Source organism: Alexandromys fortis, unplaced genomic scaffold (genome assembly GCF_014885135.2).
Source record: "Alexandromys fortis isolate MF-2015 unplaced genomic scaffold, M_Fortis_MF-2015_v1.1 scaffold_351, whole genome shotgun sequence".
Classification (NCBI taxonomy): Eukaryota; Metazoa; Chordata; class Mammalia; order Rodentia; family Cricetidae; genus Alexandromys; species Alexandromys fortis.
Window position 1 is genome coordinate 74,046 of NW_026068251.1, and position 17,663 is coordinate 91,708.

At 36.8% G+C, this 17,663-nt stretch overlaps 1 protein-coding gene and 1 pseudogene across 1 annotated transcript; both read left to right on the forward strand.

Moving 5' to 3' along the window:
* The window catches only part of LOC126494198 (vomeronasal type-2 receptor 116-like), an 11,256-nt pseudogene extending 5,260 nt beyond the window's left edge, over positions 1-5,996 (forward strand).
* A 6,843-nt stretch (positions 5,997-12,839) lies between these two features.
* On the forward strand, positions 12,840-13,460 carry Vamp8 (vesicle associated membrane protein 8). Its single transcript, XM_050131456.1, has one exon. The coding sequence runs from the start codon at positions 12,906-12,908 to the stop codon at positions 13,209-13,211; it is 306 nt and encodes a 101-aa protein (XP_049987413.1). The 5' UTR covers positions 12,840-12,905; the 3' UTR covers positions 13,212-13,460.
* Positions 13,461-17,663: the final 4,203 nt, after the last annotated feature.

Sequence of the window (17,663 nt, forward strand, 5' to 3'; positions counted from 1 at the left end):
TCTATCAGGAACTCACCAAGGCCAGCTGGCCTGGGTCTGAAAAAGCCTGGGTTAAAACAGGTCTCACTGAACATAGCAGACAATGAGGACTACTGAGAACTCAAGAACAATGGCAATGGGTTTTGGAGCCTCCTGCACATATTGGCTTTGTGGGAGCCTAGGCAGTTTGAATGCTCACCTTACGAGACTTGGATGGAGGAGGGTGGTCCTTGGACTTCCCACAGGGCAGAGAACCCTGATTGCTCTTTGGGCTGACAAGTGAGGGGGACTTGATTGGGGGAAGGGGAGGGAAAGGGGAGGCGGCGGTGGGGAAGAGACAGAAATCTTTAATAAATTAAAAAAAAGAGATATTCCCCTATTCCAGATATCTGTTCATCTTAGCTTTCTGTGAGGTTGCTGTGATTAAATATTGACCAAAATCTTATTGAGGAGAAGGTTTGATTGGGATTATGAATTACAGCAAAGGAATGACAAGGCAGGTAGGCATATGGAGACTGCATCTAAATCACAGAATCTGAATGAACATAGCTACTGGTTTTCTCTGAATTCTCACACAGGCCTGACTAGGGACAGAACTGCCAATAGTGGCCAGGGCAGTCCTACATCAATTACCCATTAATAAAATGCTTAAATAATTTGACAGCAATGGAGAGAAATATTTTAGTTAAGGTTCACTCTAACTTATTAATGTACTTTGTGTCACTGTGATGAAAATTAAGAAGAAAAACCACTTTGTAAGCTCTACAGTGTTTGTTCATATAAAAAAAAAAGCATTCTTCCTCCTAAATTTCTAGGTATGGGTAGCTACTCAAATTTACATCAGTTTGTTTCCATACATTTGCATGCATGGTATTATAAAAGATATTAAGCTTAATCTGATAACTCTTTAGGTGTATATAAAATTAGCTAATTGGTATATCAACATGATGATAAAATACAGTTATAGAAGTAAATAAAACTCCTGACACCAGCATGTATCTGATTTTTCACAGATGCCGCCCTCTGTGTGCAGTGCTGATTGTCTTCCTGGATTCAGAAAATTCTGGCAGGAGGGAATGGCAGCCTGCTGCTTTGATTGCAGCCCCTGCCCACAAAATGAAGTTTCTAATGAGACTAGTGAGTGTTTGCTAATGAGATAAACCCTTCACATCACATAGCTCATCTTCTCTCAGTCATACTGAGTTGATCAAATGGAGCAAAACACAATTGAAGAAATAAAATATATTCCTTTCCTAAGTTAATTTTTATAAGACTATGATTATTAACAAATTCATTTTTAAAAACTTGTTATACGATTGTAGTGGCATTTCAATTGTATTTTAATAAATAAAGACTATCTGAAGATCTAAGAGTAAAACAGTCTCACCAGTCAGCCTTACAGACCACATTATGGTAACATACACCTTTAATCCCAGTAGCCACAATGGCATGCACCATGTTTAATCCCAGTCACTACCCTAGCTGATATAGGAATCAGGGGGTGCATACCTTTAATCCCAGTGCTATATGCCTTTAGTCAGAGCCCTAGAGAGGAAGATGGACAGTTCTCAGACATGGACTGTTAGTTTTACGTATTTCACATTTGTTTTATTTTTGTATATTGTATACAGATTTTGAATATTGATACCAATTTTGTATATTGATACAAATTTGTGATTAATTTTGTTAAAACATATTGTACATACATTTTTAATCTTGTTCAAGGTATTGTACCTATACAGCTCATTTAACAATGTAATGTTAATTTCTAGTCCTTGATAATTAGTATTATCAACAGTTTAGGAAAATAGAGCAGAACAATCTGCTCTAGAGAACATAATGGGTATTGAAGAAACTCCACATGGAGTTTACTTTCTTTCTGGCAAAAGTAAGTCATTGATAGAAAGTAAATTAGCTATAAGACTTTGGACTCACCAGGATAAGCTGCATGCTAAATATTTTTCTCAATATGTCACATGCAAATGGACTCAATATTGTGGATATCTTTCTTTCCTGTATATATTATATATAGTCATTGTACTTATTGTATATAGGTTTTTATATTAATTATAGCCTTTTTATTATTTTTTTTGACAAAAAGGGAAATGTAGAGGCATTTCCATTGTACTTTAATAAATAAAGACTGTCTGAAGATATGAGGGTAAAATTGTTTTACTTTTCAGCATTATAGAAGAGATTATGGTAAGAAAAAACACCTTTAATCCCAGTAGCCACTCTGGTTAATATAGAAATTGGGTTTTACATTCCTGTATCCCAGAGTTGCATTCTTTTAATCACAAACCTAGATTGAAATATAAAATGGGGTGGGAAGATAGCTCTCAGACACAGTCTCTTTCTGAGATTGCCATTTCAGACTGAGGTCAAGGTAAGAGTCAGGGACTGGGTGTTTTGCTTTTCAGATCTTCAGGTTGAACCCCAATTTCTGACCCTGAGTTTTTACTAATCGTGCTTCATACCATGACATACATCTTTGATTCCTTGAAAGTCTGTATTAGCTGGACTTTTCTCAAAGAAACAATTTTGACAGCCATACAACATAGTGACTGAATTCTACACAAGTATGAAATGTTCTATAGATGTCTGTAACGGCCATTTGATTAATAACATATGTTAGTTTTCTTATTTCTCTGTTAAGTTTCTATTTGGTTGTCCTGTGCATTGGAGAGAGTAGTGTGTGGGGTTTGATGTGTGATTTGAGTTCTAGTAATGTTTCTTTTACATATGTGGGTGCTTTTATATTAGGGGCATAGATATTCAGGATTGAGACTTCATCTTGATGAATTTTTCCTGTTATGAGTATAAAGTGCCCTTCTGCATCTCTTCTGACTGATTTTAGATTGAAATGAATTTTGTTAGATACTAGGATAGTCACACGCACTTGTTTCCTAGGTCTGTTTGATTGGAAAATCTTTTCCCAAACCTTTACTCTGAAATAGTGTTTGTCTTTAATGTTGAGGTGTTTTCTTGTAAATAGCATAATGTTGGGTCCTGTTTTCATTACCATTCTCTTAACCTGTGACTTTTTACTGGTCAATTGAATCCATTGCTATTAAACGATATTAATGACCAGTGGTTGTTAACTCCGGTCATTTTTTTTTTTTTTTTGTGGTAGTGTTTGTGTGTTTCCCCTCTTTGAGTTGTGTTGGTGGAGGGTTGTCAGATGTCTGTGCTATTGTGGGTGTTGTTGGCTTCCTTGGGTTGTGGTTTTCCTTCTAGTACTTTCTGTAAGTACTGGGTTTGTGTATACATATTGTTTAAATCCGTTTTTATCATGGAATATCTTGGTTTCTCCATCGATGGTGAAAGAAAGCTTTGAAGGGTATAGTAGCCTGTGCTTGCATCAATGGTCTGTTAGAGTCTGCATCACATCTATCCAAGACCTTCTGGCTTTCATGGTTTCCTTTGAGAAGTCAGGTGTAATTTTAATAGGTTTACGTATTTATGTTACTTGACCTTCTTCCTTTGAAGCTCTTAATATTCTTTCTTTATTCAGTATGTTTTGTGTTTTGATTATTATATGGCAAGGGGATTTTTTTTTGATCCAGTCTATTTGGTGAACACTAAGCTTCTTGTACCTTCATAGGGAATGCCATTCACAGTGAGACCATTTACTTCCCGTTGCCTATGGATCAAAGACCTAGAATACTCAGCTCCCTCTCCAGCACCATGTCTTCCTCCATGTTTGCATGTCCCAGGATGATAATAATGGACTTAGCCTCCAAACTATAGGACATCCAATTAAATGTTATTGAAGTCCAGTGAGCAAAAAAGTGTTTTATGACTTTCCGAATTAACCTGTTCAATCAAAATTAAATTATTTGTCTTAGCAGGAGGTTTTGCTTTTACCTTTATAAACTGCTATTTTCATACTGGCCACACCTGTCTCCTCTAACCATAGACAGTGCTATGTCCTCCTTGACCAAAACCTATTCCCTCCTCTGCAGGGAGCCAGTACATGCAGCTGCCATTACAAGATGGCGCCTGGCTCCTGCAGGGCTGGAGTAAACAACTCCATATAAGGTCTTATCCAGAATCACTAACTCGAGCATGCTCACTGCAAGGAGCCACCTTTTGAGGCTGCCATTACAACATAGCGCTGGGCCCCTGCAGGCTTGGGATAAACAACTCCATATAAGGTCATAGCCAGTACCACCATCTCGGGCATGCTCAGTGTCCTCAGTGTGCCAGACCTATCAGGGAGCTTGGAGTGGCTGCTGAGACACTTTGACCAATAGGAGGCCTGCACGTACCCCCAGTCCCTATATCACAGCTGCAGCTCAGAGCTGGGGGCGGGGCCTCGCTTCCTACTCTCCCTTCAACCAAGAGTCTCCAATAAAGCGTGATTTGGGAAGAATCCTCGTCTGGTACCAGTTCTTTCCTATTGGTCAGGGAGTTCGCTGCACTCCTCTCTTGTTGACTTACTCCTATTCATTCTCTATCTCCTGTCTTTGATTATTTTTCCCTACCCATTGTCCTCTTGAACAAATAAATCTCCTTTTAGTTGAGAACTTGATCTTAGTATGTTGTGTGCAGACTCCAAGGGTCCCTACATATTCTCTGTTTCCTGTTTCATATATGTCAGTGTGTTCGGGCTGGTGAATTTATACTAGAAAATGTATCATATAACTTGTCATATAGAAGACATGATCTCCATCTATTTCAGGAAAACCATTCATAAAACAGAAAGACATCAAAAATCTCTGTAACCATGGGATCTGAGACATTAAAGTACACTCTGTCCTATACAGTGATTAATCATTTTAATCTCTGTAAACTCACTAGTATCAGTCAACTCATTATAGCATTTAGAAAGTACTGAAAATATCTTGTGTTTTCTGATAATATAAAATGGTATCATCAACACATAGTTAAATAGACAACATATTATTTTATTTCATTTCCCATACATAAAATAATAAATATTCTGAAATGAAAGTATTGCTATGCAGCAGGGTCTCTCAGCTACATCATCAGCAAAGAAGTAGATATCGCAATGTTTACTCAACACACTCAATCGAAATATTCTGTCAATAAATGGCAGTAGTTGTAGTAATCATGCTTTTCTGTCTCCAGAAGATGTAGATAAATGTGTGATGTGTCCAGAGGACCAGTATGCCAACAGAGAGAAGAACCAGTGTATTCAAAAAGCTGTGGTCTTCCTGAACTACCATGACACCTTAGGGATGGTTCTCACCTTAATGGCCTTGTTCTTCTCTGCATTCACAACTGCGGTTCTTGGGGTCTTTGTGAAGTATCATGACACTCCTATTGTGAAGGCCAATAACCAGAATCTCAGCTACATCTTGCTAATTTCACTCATCTTTTGTTTCCTGTGTCCCTTGCTTTTCGTTGGGCATCCCAACTCAGCTACCTGTGTTCTGCAACAAATCACATTTGGAGTTGTATTTACTCTGGCTGTTTCCACTGTGTTGGCTAAAACTGTGACTGTGCTGCTTGCTTTCAAAGTTACAGCTCCTGGAACAAGGATGAGGTATTTTCTGGTTTCTGGTGTTCCCAACTACATCATTGCCATCTGTATGCTCATCCAAATTATTCTCTGTACAATCTGGCTGCAATTTTCTCCTCCTTTTATTGACAAAGATGTGCACTCTGAACATGGGCAGATTATCATTGTGTGCAACAAGGGCTCAGTTACTGCATTCTACTGTGTCCTGGGATACCATGGCTCCCTTGCATTAGGGAGCTTCATTGTTGCTTTCTTGGCCAGGAATCTCCCTGACACATTCAATGAAGCCAAGTTGCTGACCTTCAGCATGCTGTTGTTTTGCAGTGTCTGGATCACCTTTCTCCCTGTCTACCACAGCACCAAGGGCAAGATCATGGTGGCTGTGGAGGTCTTGTCCATCTTGGCTTCCAGTGCAGGCCTACTGGGATGCATTTTTATCCCCAAGTGCTACATAATTTTGTTAAGACCAGAGAGAAATTCTCTTCAAAAGTTAAGGGAGAAAACATCTTCCTGAACACACATTTCATAAATTGTAACTGACAGCTACAGAATTGGTACAGAACCACCTAATACAATACAATGTAAACTGTATGAATGGCTAATGATTCTCATCATTTCTTCTAATGATGAGGCACAGCAGTGTCATGTACACTACTTTTCTGTACACTGTGATCTATAATCATCCACACAGCCACTTACTTTATCAGATCCATTTCTTGAACATTGACACATAGGAGATGTTTTTCCTTTATTTCACAATTGCACAGTAAGATTTGACATAAACTCCCAGTAATACTATTGATATCTGAGTGAATATGGGAATTTAAATGCAAATGAAAACAGAGAAATCTTATAGTAAAGTAAATATTTTTTCAGATGGTGGAACAAATTTTCCCTCTTTTATGGAAATAAAAGAGAATCCTGTTTTATCCTGGGAGTTACAAGAGTAGCATTTAGGAGAGAGAAAGAAATGATTTAATAAAGAAATATAAAGGATATTGAGAAAGATGAAAAGGTGTCTCAGAATTTAATGTAATGTGTGTTTTCTTCAAGGATATGAGTTCACTATCTATTCTCCAAAACTTGCAGTTGACACTTTCCTATAAAAATAGCTCCAATGAAAGAGTTGCACTCTTCTTGCTTTCAAGGACATGTACATTCAGATATGCACATAATAATACACTCAAGAAGCACAATATAACTAATTGAAATTAAATTATTTTTAAATTTGTGAATCTCTTATTTCCAGATAATATAATAACAATGAAAATTAAATTTTAATTTTAAATTACCTGAATTTAAATATGGTGCAATTAAATAATACATGCTCATATCATACATGATACAGTAAAGAACAATGTATAAAATATCTACACAACTATTTACTATTGATTATATTATGTTAATAGAGACTTTTATGAAGTATATTTCTCATTTATTGTTTTGAATAGGAAAATTTAAAACTGTATATTCTGTATATTAGATTCAATATACTGAATTCATAACTATACTATTTTTAATTTTTAAAACACAGAAGAAAAAATAAAAGATATCTATCTATATTTATCTAGGTATATGTAGACATATAGATAGATATCTTTCCATGGTAAATATTAGACTTTGACAAACTTAAATCATGAAACCGAAATGCTTTAACAGTAGTTTCCAGAAGATGCTAAGTTAGTGTGATGACCACTTGATTTTGTCTGTCACATGAGTTTATTTTCTCTTTTGGCTGTCTTACTGTAATATTTGGGCATAGAGACACAGCCCACAGACTTACCTATAATGCTCATTGTTAGCTCTACATAATGCAACTCATTCTTCCCTCCTCCCTATTGTGAGTTAGATTGTATTAAAAGATAATGTTCATCTTAAAATTGAATTTTACAAAACACTGAAATGGAACACTGGTTTTATTTTTTTCCTTCATTAAAAATATTTTTCCACATAATATCCCTTGGTTCGGGCTTCTCCTGCCTTTATTTCTTTATTCTTTTATACTACTTTCCATAACCCCTTTATGTTATCTTATCCACCCCTTTCTATCTCTCATTGAAAAACAGTTTCTACAGGGAAGAAATAAAAAAAATATACTAAGATTAAGAAAAGCTGCATTATGTTAGGTCAGAATGAGGAAACATAAAGAAAAGATCCAAAAAAATAGATGGGGATCAGACCAATTGGGTTGCATACTCAAGAATTCCATAAAAATTAAACTGAGTGGGGCCTTAGTGGTGCACACCTTTAATCCTAGCACTCAGGGGTCAGAGACGGGTAAATCACTGTGAGTTTGAGGCCAGCCTGGTCTACAAGAGCTAGTTCCAGGACAGAGCTAGGGACACAGGAAAATGCTGTCTCAATAAACCAAAAAAAAATTAACCTGAAACTTATATGCAAAGTATATATATATATGTTAAAATGTGGGAATTGTTATATATATATGTATATTATATATATGTGTGTGTGCATGTATTGCATAATAAATATGATATGACAAGCCAAACAATTAGAGAGAAGGGGAAATTCTGACACAACATTTATAAGACAAGGACGTCTGTAAATAAGGCTTAGTGAATTATCTGTTCATATCTACTGCTAGGAATGCAAATTTCCCTACTGAGACTCTTTGGAGGAAAGGCAATTTTCATTAGTCAGTGATTATAAATTGGATATTGCTTCAGGATTAGGGATGAAACTTCTGTTTACTTCTACTTTCAGGTCTGGGACCCCAACTGGGAAACACACAGGTAAGAACTGTGCCTGTTGCCTCTGGTTCTGTGATTTCTTTTGTGTTTAAAGGCTTTTTTCTTTGGTGTCCTCCATCTACCTTGGATTTTATACTCTGTACATAATCTTCCATACTATTTTCAGAGGCTTGCGGGGAGATATGTGAAGGAAAGAACTCTTTTAAACTTTAAATGGGAAATGAAAAAATCCCTTAAAAATGGAGGAAAATACAAACAAAAAAATCAATAAATCACACACCCAAAAATAAGAAAACCAAGAAGAAGACAAACTAGAAACAAGCAGCTCAAACAATTCAAGACTTGAAGACTGAAATACGGGCAATAAAGAGAACACAAATAGAGGGAATTCTGGATATGGAAAATTTGGGTAAATAAACAGAAACAACAGAAGCAAGCTTAACCAACAGAATACATGAGATAGAAGAGATAATCTCAGGTGTTGAAAATATATTAGAGAAAATAGAATCAATGGTCAAAGAAAACATTAAATTCAGTAAATTCTTAATACAAAGCATCCAGGAAATATGGAACACCATGAAAAGATCAAGCATAACAATAATAGAAATAGAAGATTGAGAGTGCCAGCTCAAAGGCACAGACACTATATTAAACAAAATCAAAGAAGAAAACTTTCCCAACCTGAAGTAAAATATTCCTATGCAGGTACAAGAAATTTGCAGAACACCAATAGACTCAACATAAAAAGTACTTTTGTCATGTAATAATCAAAGCAAAAAAACATACCAAACAAAGAAAGAATATTAAAAGCTGCAAAGGAAAAAAATCAAGTAACATATAAAGTCAGACCGGAATTCTCAATGAAAAACATAAAAGCCTAAAGATCCTATGGTTTTATAGGCTACTTACAGATGATTAGGGGCACTGATAATCTTTGGGGAACCCAAAGAAAAATTATGATTATGGTCAAGTCCTTACTGGAGTATGCTGTGAGGATGGATCAACCAGCAGTTGTGAAGATGTTCTGGATGTTAAACTCAGAGGAAACTGCAACAAATGTACTCTGAAATGTTGGATTATCTGGTTCATGTGTTCCCACAGGAGATTTTTCAGAGGGTCTTTTTTCGATCAAACCATATTTATCTTAATCCAAGAATAAATCCATGGCTGATTAAACCTTAACTTTTTATCCAACATTGAATCCACAGACTCTCATTTCCTATAGAAAGAAAAACAAAAGCTCTTCTCCAAAGTAACATATGTTTTGACTTAAATTTTGAAGTTAAGCCATTTTCATCAAACCTTATTTTTCTTAATGCAGAATGAATACACAGCCTTTCACTTTTTTGGAAGCAAAAGCAAAACCTCTTCTTCAAAGTAGCACATCACTTTTTTTTATTAAAAATTCCACCTCCTCCCCACCTCCCATTTCCCTCCCACTCCCCCATCCCTCTTCCTCTCCCTCTCCAGTCCAAAGAGCAGTCATGGTTCCCTGCCCTGTGGGAAGTCCAAGGTCCTCCCCCCTCCATCCAGGTCTAGGAAGGTGCGCATCCAAACAGGCTAGGCTCCCACAAAGCCGGTACATGCAGTAGGATCAAAACCCAGTGCCATTGTCCTTGGCTTTTCAGTCAGCCCTCATTGTCCGCCACGTTCAGAGATTCCGGTTTGATCCAATGCTCCATCAGTCCTAGTCCAGCTGACCTTGGTGAGCTCCTAATAGATCAGCCCCACCATCTCAGTGGGTGGGCACACCCCTCATGGTCCTGACTTCCTTGCTCATATTCTCCCTCCTTCTGTTCCTCATTTGGACCTTGGGAGCTCAGTCAATGTGGGTCTCTGTCTCTTATCTCATCCATCACCAGATGAAGGGGAAAAAAGAAATGAGAAAAAATAATAAAACAATAAAGTAGCACATCATTTGACTTAAATTTTAAAATCAAGGCATTTTTAAAATATATAGGTTGGATTAATCCAGCAGTTTATAATCAAATGTTTTTTTAGCAGCTGTTGCCTCTTTCTCAATTCAAAGACTACATAATAACATACTGATTCCAGATTCTCTGTGTATTTTCCATCATTACATAGAAGCTAAGTCAGATAAGATGGGAGCTGAGAATACTAGTTTTTTTTTTTTTTTCCTGAACCCAGGTGGCTAGGTTTATGTTCCAATTCCTAGAAATAGAATTCCAATCCCTGCTCTGGCTTGGGATGGAGGCAAGAAAGCCTTAGGCAAATATTTTTTTCATAAATTTGTGCTCCAAAAGTTGGATAAAAACTCAGGGTAAGGGCTGGAGATATGGCTCAGTGATTAAGAGCATTGCCTGCTCTTCCAAAGGTCCTGAGTTCAATTCCCAGCAACCACATGGTGGCTCACAACCATCTGTAATGAGGTCTGGTGTCCTCTTCTGGCCCGCAGACATACACACAGACAGAATATTGTATACATAAATAAATAAATATTAAAAAAAAACTCAGGGTAATAATTTGGGGTTCAACCTGAAGATCAGAAAAGCAAAACATTCAGCCACTGGTTTCTTACCTTGACCTCAGTCAGAAATGGTGATCCTGCCTCCTGGAATCTCAGAATAAGAATTTGTGATGAGAGCTGTTTTTTCACATTTTATAGTCTTCCCTAGGGCTGGGATGAAAGGTGTGTACCACCATGATTAAAGGCATATACCACCCAATTGCTGTGAGACAATGGTCTGTATCCTGTCACATATATTTTCAATAAATGCTGATTGGCCTAGTAGCTCAGACTTATTATATCTTATAACTTATATTAACCCATTATACTTGTCTATGTTAGGCATGTGACTGGTTACCTTATTTGGCAAGGGATTATGCTTCTTCTATGGCTGTATCACAACTGTAGACTGTACTTCCTTCTTCTCAGAATTCTCATTGCCCCACATCTACTTCCCGTCTGGTCACCCTACTTATACTTCCTGCCTGGCTACTGGCCAATCAGCATCTATTTAAAATATAAGTGATGGAATACAGACCATTGTCCCACATCACTTTCCCCTTTAAAAGAAAAAATCAAGAACTCTGTATCTAATATACTTTGTTTAGCTTTTCTTCTGACCATTATCTATAACAACTTGTAACCAACATTCTAAACAAAGGACAGTATCCATAGTCTATTTGTTGGAAATGTGGACATACTTTTCCAGGCTACTCTCTGCTGATTGGGGGAGCTGATAATTTTATGGAGACCTAAAGAAATTTAGAATTATGATCAAGTTATGACTGGAGTATACTGTGAGGCTTGATTATCTCAAGCAGCAGTCTTGAATCTGTTCTAGTTGTAGAACTCAGACATCTGGGCCATCTGCTCCTACCGGAGATTTCTCATGGGTCTTCCTTGATCAAAACTGATTTTCATAACTCAGAATAATCCACAGCCTCTCATTTCGTGTGGAAACAAAAATAGAACCTCTTCTTCAAAATAGCATACCTTTTTACTTCAATTTTGGTATCGAGGTATTTTCAAAATACCTATCTTGGAATAATTCAGCATCATTTATAAACAAACATCTTTTGGCAGCTGTTGCTCCTTCCTCAGCATTCAAACAATTTAGAGAGTACATAAAAACATACAGTGTCCAGACTTTCTGTGTATTTCTCATATTTACATGGCTTTATTTTAACCTCTACTTTTTTATTTTTATTTTTTTAATTTTTGGCTTTGAGACAGGGTTTTTCTGTGTATCTTTGTCCTGGAACTCATTTTGTAGACCAGGCTGTCTTTGGACTCACAGAGATCTGCCCACCCCTGCCTCCCAAGTGCTAGGGTTAAAAGTGTGTGCCAACACACTTTGAATTCACAGAGGTCTGTCTGCCTCTGACTCCCAAGTGTTGGAATTCAAGGTGTGTGCCACCACACCCAACCACTGTCTTTCTTCTTTTGTATTTTAAGTACTTTAACCTTTTTTTCCTTTCTCTCTAAAGTCTACATAATATTTTTAAACACACTGTAAACTGTTTAGAGGCTTTTTCTTTCTGAAACTATCTTTACTGTATCTCTCCTTTTCTGACCACATGAGTCTTTAATTTGCTAAACAATATGGCTAGGATTAAACCTGTGGCTTTGATGGCTGGATCCAGCCCATTTCTTAGCTTTATACTCTGCTTCACCTTTGAGAACATTATACCAGATAAGCATCAAGAGCTGAAGTGTATTATAACCAAAACATGACATTTACATGCTCCACAAATGTTGTGATCATTTATTTTGACACAGGCAGTACTCTAGCTATGAGTTTTAGGATGTGAGAATCACTAGGTATACAGAGAATATGGGTCACCACCTCACAGGGGGCTGTCCCTACAAGTGTGACTGTGCACTTGACTCTAGATTTTAAACAACACAATGCTGAGATTTCTAATTTTAAAAACTTTTTCTAGATATTGAATTCCCTCAAATACTCAGATGACTACTTTGCAAACCTAGAGTGGATAAAATTCAACTGTGAAATCTCAACTTCTAAGGGTAAGACACAGTACTGCTCATCCAAATTTTCAATGGAATGGCTAACAGTATAGACTTCTGAAATGGCTTTTACAGATAACAGTTATGCTAATACAATTCTGTGTGTACTATGACACATGCTCTTTGTGAGAAGCTTATTCATTCATTAGAAAATGGAAAAGAGAGGAAGTGAAGCTGTGGCTGTGCTAAGTGGAAACAGACTAGGCGAGACTGTGAGGCCCAAGTGCTCCGAGACATGGAGGACGTCAGTGGGGGTGCCGGAAATGACCGAGTTAGAAACCTGAAGAGTGAGGTGGAGGGAGTCAAGAATATCATGACCCAGAATGTGGAAAGAATCTTGGCCCGAGGGGAAAACTTGGACCATCTCCGAAACAAGACAGAGGACTTGGAAGCCACGTCTGAACACTTCAAGACAACATCGCAGAAGGTGGCCCGGAAGTTCTGGTGGAAGAATGTGAAGATGATTGTCATCATCTGTGTGATTGTTCTTGTCATCATCATCCTCATTGTGCTCTTTGCCACCGGCACCATCCACACCTAAGAGCCCCTTTAATCCCACCCTAGTCTTCAGGGGTAACCCTCCCTCATGTGTGCCCTCCTCCACAGAAATGCTGCTTAGTCCCTGTGAGGGCCTTCCGCTACATCATACGCTCCAGAAGCACCTCGATCCCCTGGGAGGAGAGAGCTGCAGTGTGGCTGCATCTCGTGGGTCCCGAGAGTGGGGTAGAAGGGCCTGCTTGCGGTTGGGAGAATACTGGTGACTGGTGGGCAATAAAGACCTTTCAGTGTCCCTGTGTGTATGAGGCGCTTTCCTCTCTCTTTCGCCCTTTGCCTTCTGTTTCTCTCTTCCTGAGGATCCCCTCCCCTCCGGATCGGTTTCTCCCAATCTAGGATNAGGAAGGAAGGAAGGAAGGAAGGAAGGAAAGAAAGAAAGAAAGAAAGAAAGAAAGAAAGAAAGAAAGAAAGAAAGAAAGAAAGAAAGAAAGGAAATGGAAAAGAATCACTTTCTAAGTTCTTTTTTTAAATGATCTCATGCATTTTATTAAGCTTCTTTTTGGAAGCATTTTTATCTTTGTAGACAGTTAAGAAAAAGGAAACAATATGGACTTTCACAGAACTATCTTTGCTCACTTACACAGCTTGTTGCAATTGTTTTTTTTTTCCTTTTTTATTACTTAAAAATACCAATCCAAATTCCCACTCCCTCCCCTCCTCCTAGTCCCCTCCCTCTCTTTCTTTAGGTCCCCATAAGTTTTTCAGTGCCCCAAACAGCAGAAATTAGCCTGAAAAACTATATCCACATTCCCAAAAAATGGATTATGAATGTTTGACTTTGTTTTGGAAAGTTGGTTACAAGTTCTTATGGATAATGTTCAAGAGAAAAGCTTTTTAAAAAGGATTCAATTCAGAGTTGTTTTGAAAAAATGGGGGAGGAGAAGTGCTGTGGGACTATGATATGTACCCTGCCATTTGTATAAAAAAAAAAAACACTGATTGGCCAACAGCCAGGCAGGAAGTACAGGTGGGGCAACCAGGCCAGAAGGAGAGGTTGGGCAAAGAGAACAGGAGAATTCTGGATAGCTGAAATGCCCAGTCTGCAGTCCTCACCCAGATATAGAGGAAACAAGATGAGAATGACTTGCTGAAAAAGGTACCAAGCCACAAGGCTAACATAAACAAAAATAATGGGTTAATCTGAGATGTAAGGAAAAAGTCAATAAGAAGCCTGAGATATTAGCTGAACCAATTTATGATTAAGGTATAACTCTGTGTGTTTTGTTGGGACTGAATGGTTGCAGAACAAAACCTCTATCAAGAGGTTAGTCTGCAACTGTGCAGGCGTTTTTCAAGTTTTCAAGTCTGTTTGATTGAATTAAACTGCCTGTGTGTCTGTATCTTCATATTGTGTTTTGACTTGCATATGTATGTGTGTGTAAATATTATGTGGCTGTATCATGCATGTATCTCTGTAAGGATATCAGTTGCTCTCTCTCTCTCTGAACATATTCCATATTTATGTTTGGTGTCTGCATCATGTTTGTGTTTGTCCTTGGCAGTTTCGTCTGAGAGAATTAAATTCTAGGAATATTATGATAATTTTATTAATCCATTTGATTTCTTTTTGATCCCTCCCCCCCCCATGCCGGGAACCTTCACCTAAGTTTAGTTCAAGATAAAATCCGAATATGTTTTCTAACTTCACAGAGGGCACATGCACTCTAGAAAGTTATTTGTCATTAGCCTGCACTCCTTTCTGAGGAAGACCCACTTAACTAATCCTGTTAAGGGCAGTGTGAATATGAACCAGAAAGAAAAATTTCAGGATGAATATGACGTTTTCCAGATTTGGAATTTTCCATATGGTCTTAGAATTAAAGTGAAGATAGGAAAGTTTAGCACATATTTTCCACATGATCAACAGCTCCTTTTATATGGAGAAATGATAGAGGGGTCCACAGGAAATAGACAGGTGGGTCTGTCCCCACTGTACTGATTTCCATTACTCTGCAGTAATACTTTCAATTTGTCCATTTTTGCTTCTTTGTAACTTAGTGAAATAAAATATACAGTCAGAGTAGAAAACCTATTTCTACCCAATGTTTCTTCTTTTCACATTTGATATGACATTTGATTAATTTATTCAGGATTTCTGACATTTATACAGTAAATTTTCATCATTAAAGTATATTCCTCTGGTTTTAATATAAGTATAAAGCTTGTTGTTACCACCATTTGATATTATTTACAGAAAAGTGAGCAATATTCTCTTGGTAATGCTATGATTCCTACACAGTGAATTTCCTCTTTTCTACTGAACTTCTGAGAGAGATACTGAAAGATAATGCTAATTGTAAGGGATGAGTAAATTAAACATATCAAATCATTAATTTTAATTATATAATTTGGCTTAAGTCTTTTTAAAACCGATACTAAATTGCTAACTTTTCTATACATATGTTTACATAATATTTTCATGATCCATTTAGATACCTTATCAAATACAACCTAATTTTTTTCTGTATTTTTTATGAGGGTATGGGTGCTTTGGCCGCATGTATAGCTTGCAACACTGGGACGCATGCTGTACATAGATGGCAGAACAATAATTTGGCTCTCTGGGGACTAGAGACCGCTTAGTACCACACATATTGAATACTAGAATTCAAACTTGAGCCCTGTTTATTAGCAGCAATTGTTGAGGACAGCTGAGCCATTTGTCCAGCCCTGTTAAAAAAAAAAAAAAAAAAAAGATTTACTCACCAAACTACATCTATAATTTACTAAAACCACAAACTGGAAGACACACTTGTGATGGATTTTGGTTTAATTTGAAGTAGGAAGATCACTTTGCTATTCAGATACTTGACATAAGAAGATACGCCTTATACCTGGAAGTGGTGGGTTATTCACAACTTCAATCCCAGCAATCAAGAGACAGAAAGAGATGGATATCTGAGTTAAGCAAAGCCTGTCCTAAAGGACAAGTTATAGAACAGCCAGAGCTATTAAAAGAAACCTTGTCTCTAAAAACTAGCCAAAATGAATAAATAAATAAAAATAGGAAAAAAATAGAAATGAATGCCTTTATTTGAGATCTTTTAAACTGGGAAGCAATACATCTTTTATCTGGATCTTAAGTTGGAAAGACACAAATTAACCCAACTCAATTGATCTTAGAAATCCCAAATATAATCTGGAATACATCCACTACTGGAAGCATAAATAACAACATAGAAAAAAGAAGGTTATGATATTTGTTTAGTCTCAAATTGCTAACTGTAGGAGGAGTCCTACCTGTTCTTCGTGGCCACCCAGTAAGCTTAACCCTGAAATAACAAGACAGAAACTGTATTAATTCAATTACTGCTTGGTCCATTAGCTATAACTTCTTTTTTTTTANGAGGAGGCGGAATTTTTTTTTCAATAAAAAATTATATTAAAAAAATTTTTTAAATAAATAAATAAAAAGAAAAAAAGAATGGAGAGAAATGTATGATAAATAGATATAATGGATATTGAGGAAGATAAAATGTGTCTCCACATTTAAATTCATGTGTGCTTTTTCTCAGGAAATGAGTTCACTATCCATTCCCCACAACTTAGTTCACACCTTCCTATAACAATAGCTCTAATGAAAGAGTTAACCTCTTCTGAATTCCAAGAACACATATATTCAGATGTGCACATAATAACACACCTCAAAAATCACACATGCACCTAATTGAAATTAAAATAATTTTTAGAATTAAATTTTATAAAACTAAAACAAAGTACTGGTTTATTTTTTCCCTTCATTAAAAATATTTTTCCCACATAATATTCCCTGATTATGGCTCCTTCCTTTATTCCTTTATTCTTCCATTGTCCTTCCAGTAAACCCTTTATGTTATCTTATCGACCTCTTCTATTTCTCACTGAAAAACAAACAGTTTTCTACGGGAAAGTAAAAAAAAAAAATTATACTAAGATTAAGAAAAGTTAACACATTATGTTAGGTCAAAATGAAGAAACAGGAAGAAAAGATCTAAAGAGAATCATTGCGAATCAGTCCCATGTATTTGCACAATCATGAATCCCACAAAAATTTAACCTTTAACCTATAATATATATTCAAAGTATAAGTAGGTTAAAAAGAGGGATTTTTTATACATATGTACATTATATATATAATATAATATATTGATTAATACATATGCCTTGCCCATAAAGCTTGCTTTTCAAAAAATGTCATGTTTTTCTTCTGCTGCTTGCTGCTGCTGAGATAAAAAAAATATCTCTCAAAAGAACTGTGGCACACCTCTAGCAAACACCAAGCTGTGTTAAACAACACACTCTCACACACACACGCACACACACACACACATGCACACACACACACACACACACACAATTCCTTTTTAAGGCCTCTCAAGTTTTACATAGGTATAGTAGACCATGTTGGAGCACCACTTGTAGGAGGAGATTCTGCTCATTCATCCTGGCAAACCTGGCT

Bases quoted from the DNA above. Each gene is read 5' to 3' on its own strand.
- Vamp8 (XM_050131456.1), top strand. From the start codon at position 12,906: ATGGAGGACGTCAGTGGGGGTGCCGGAAATGACCGAGTTAGAAACCTG.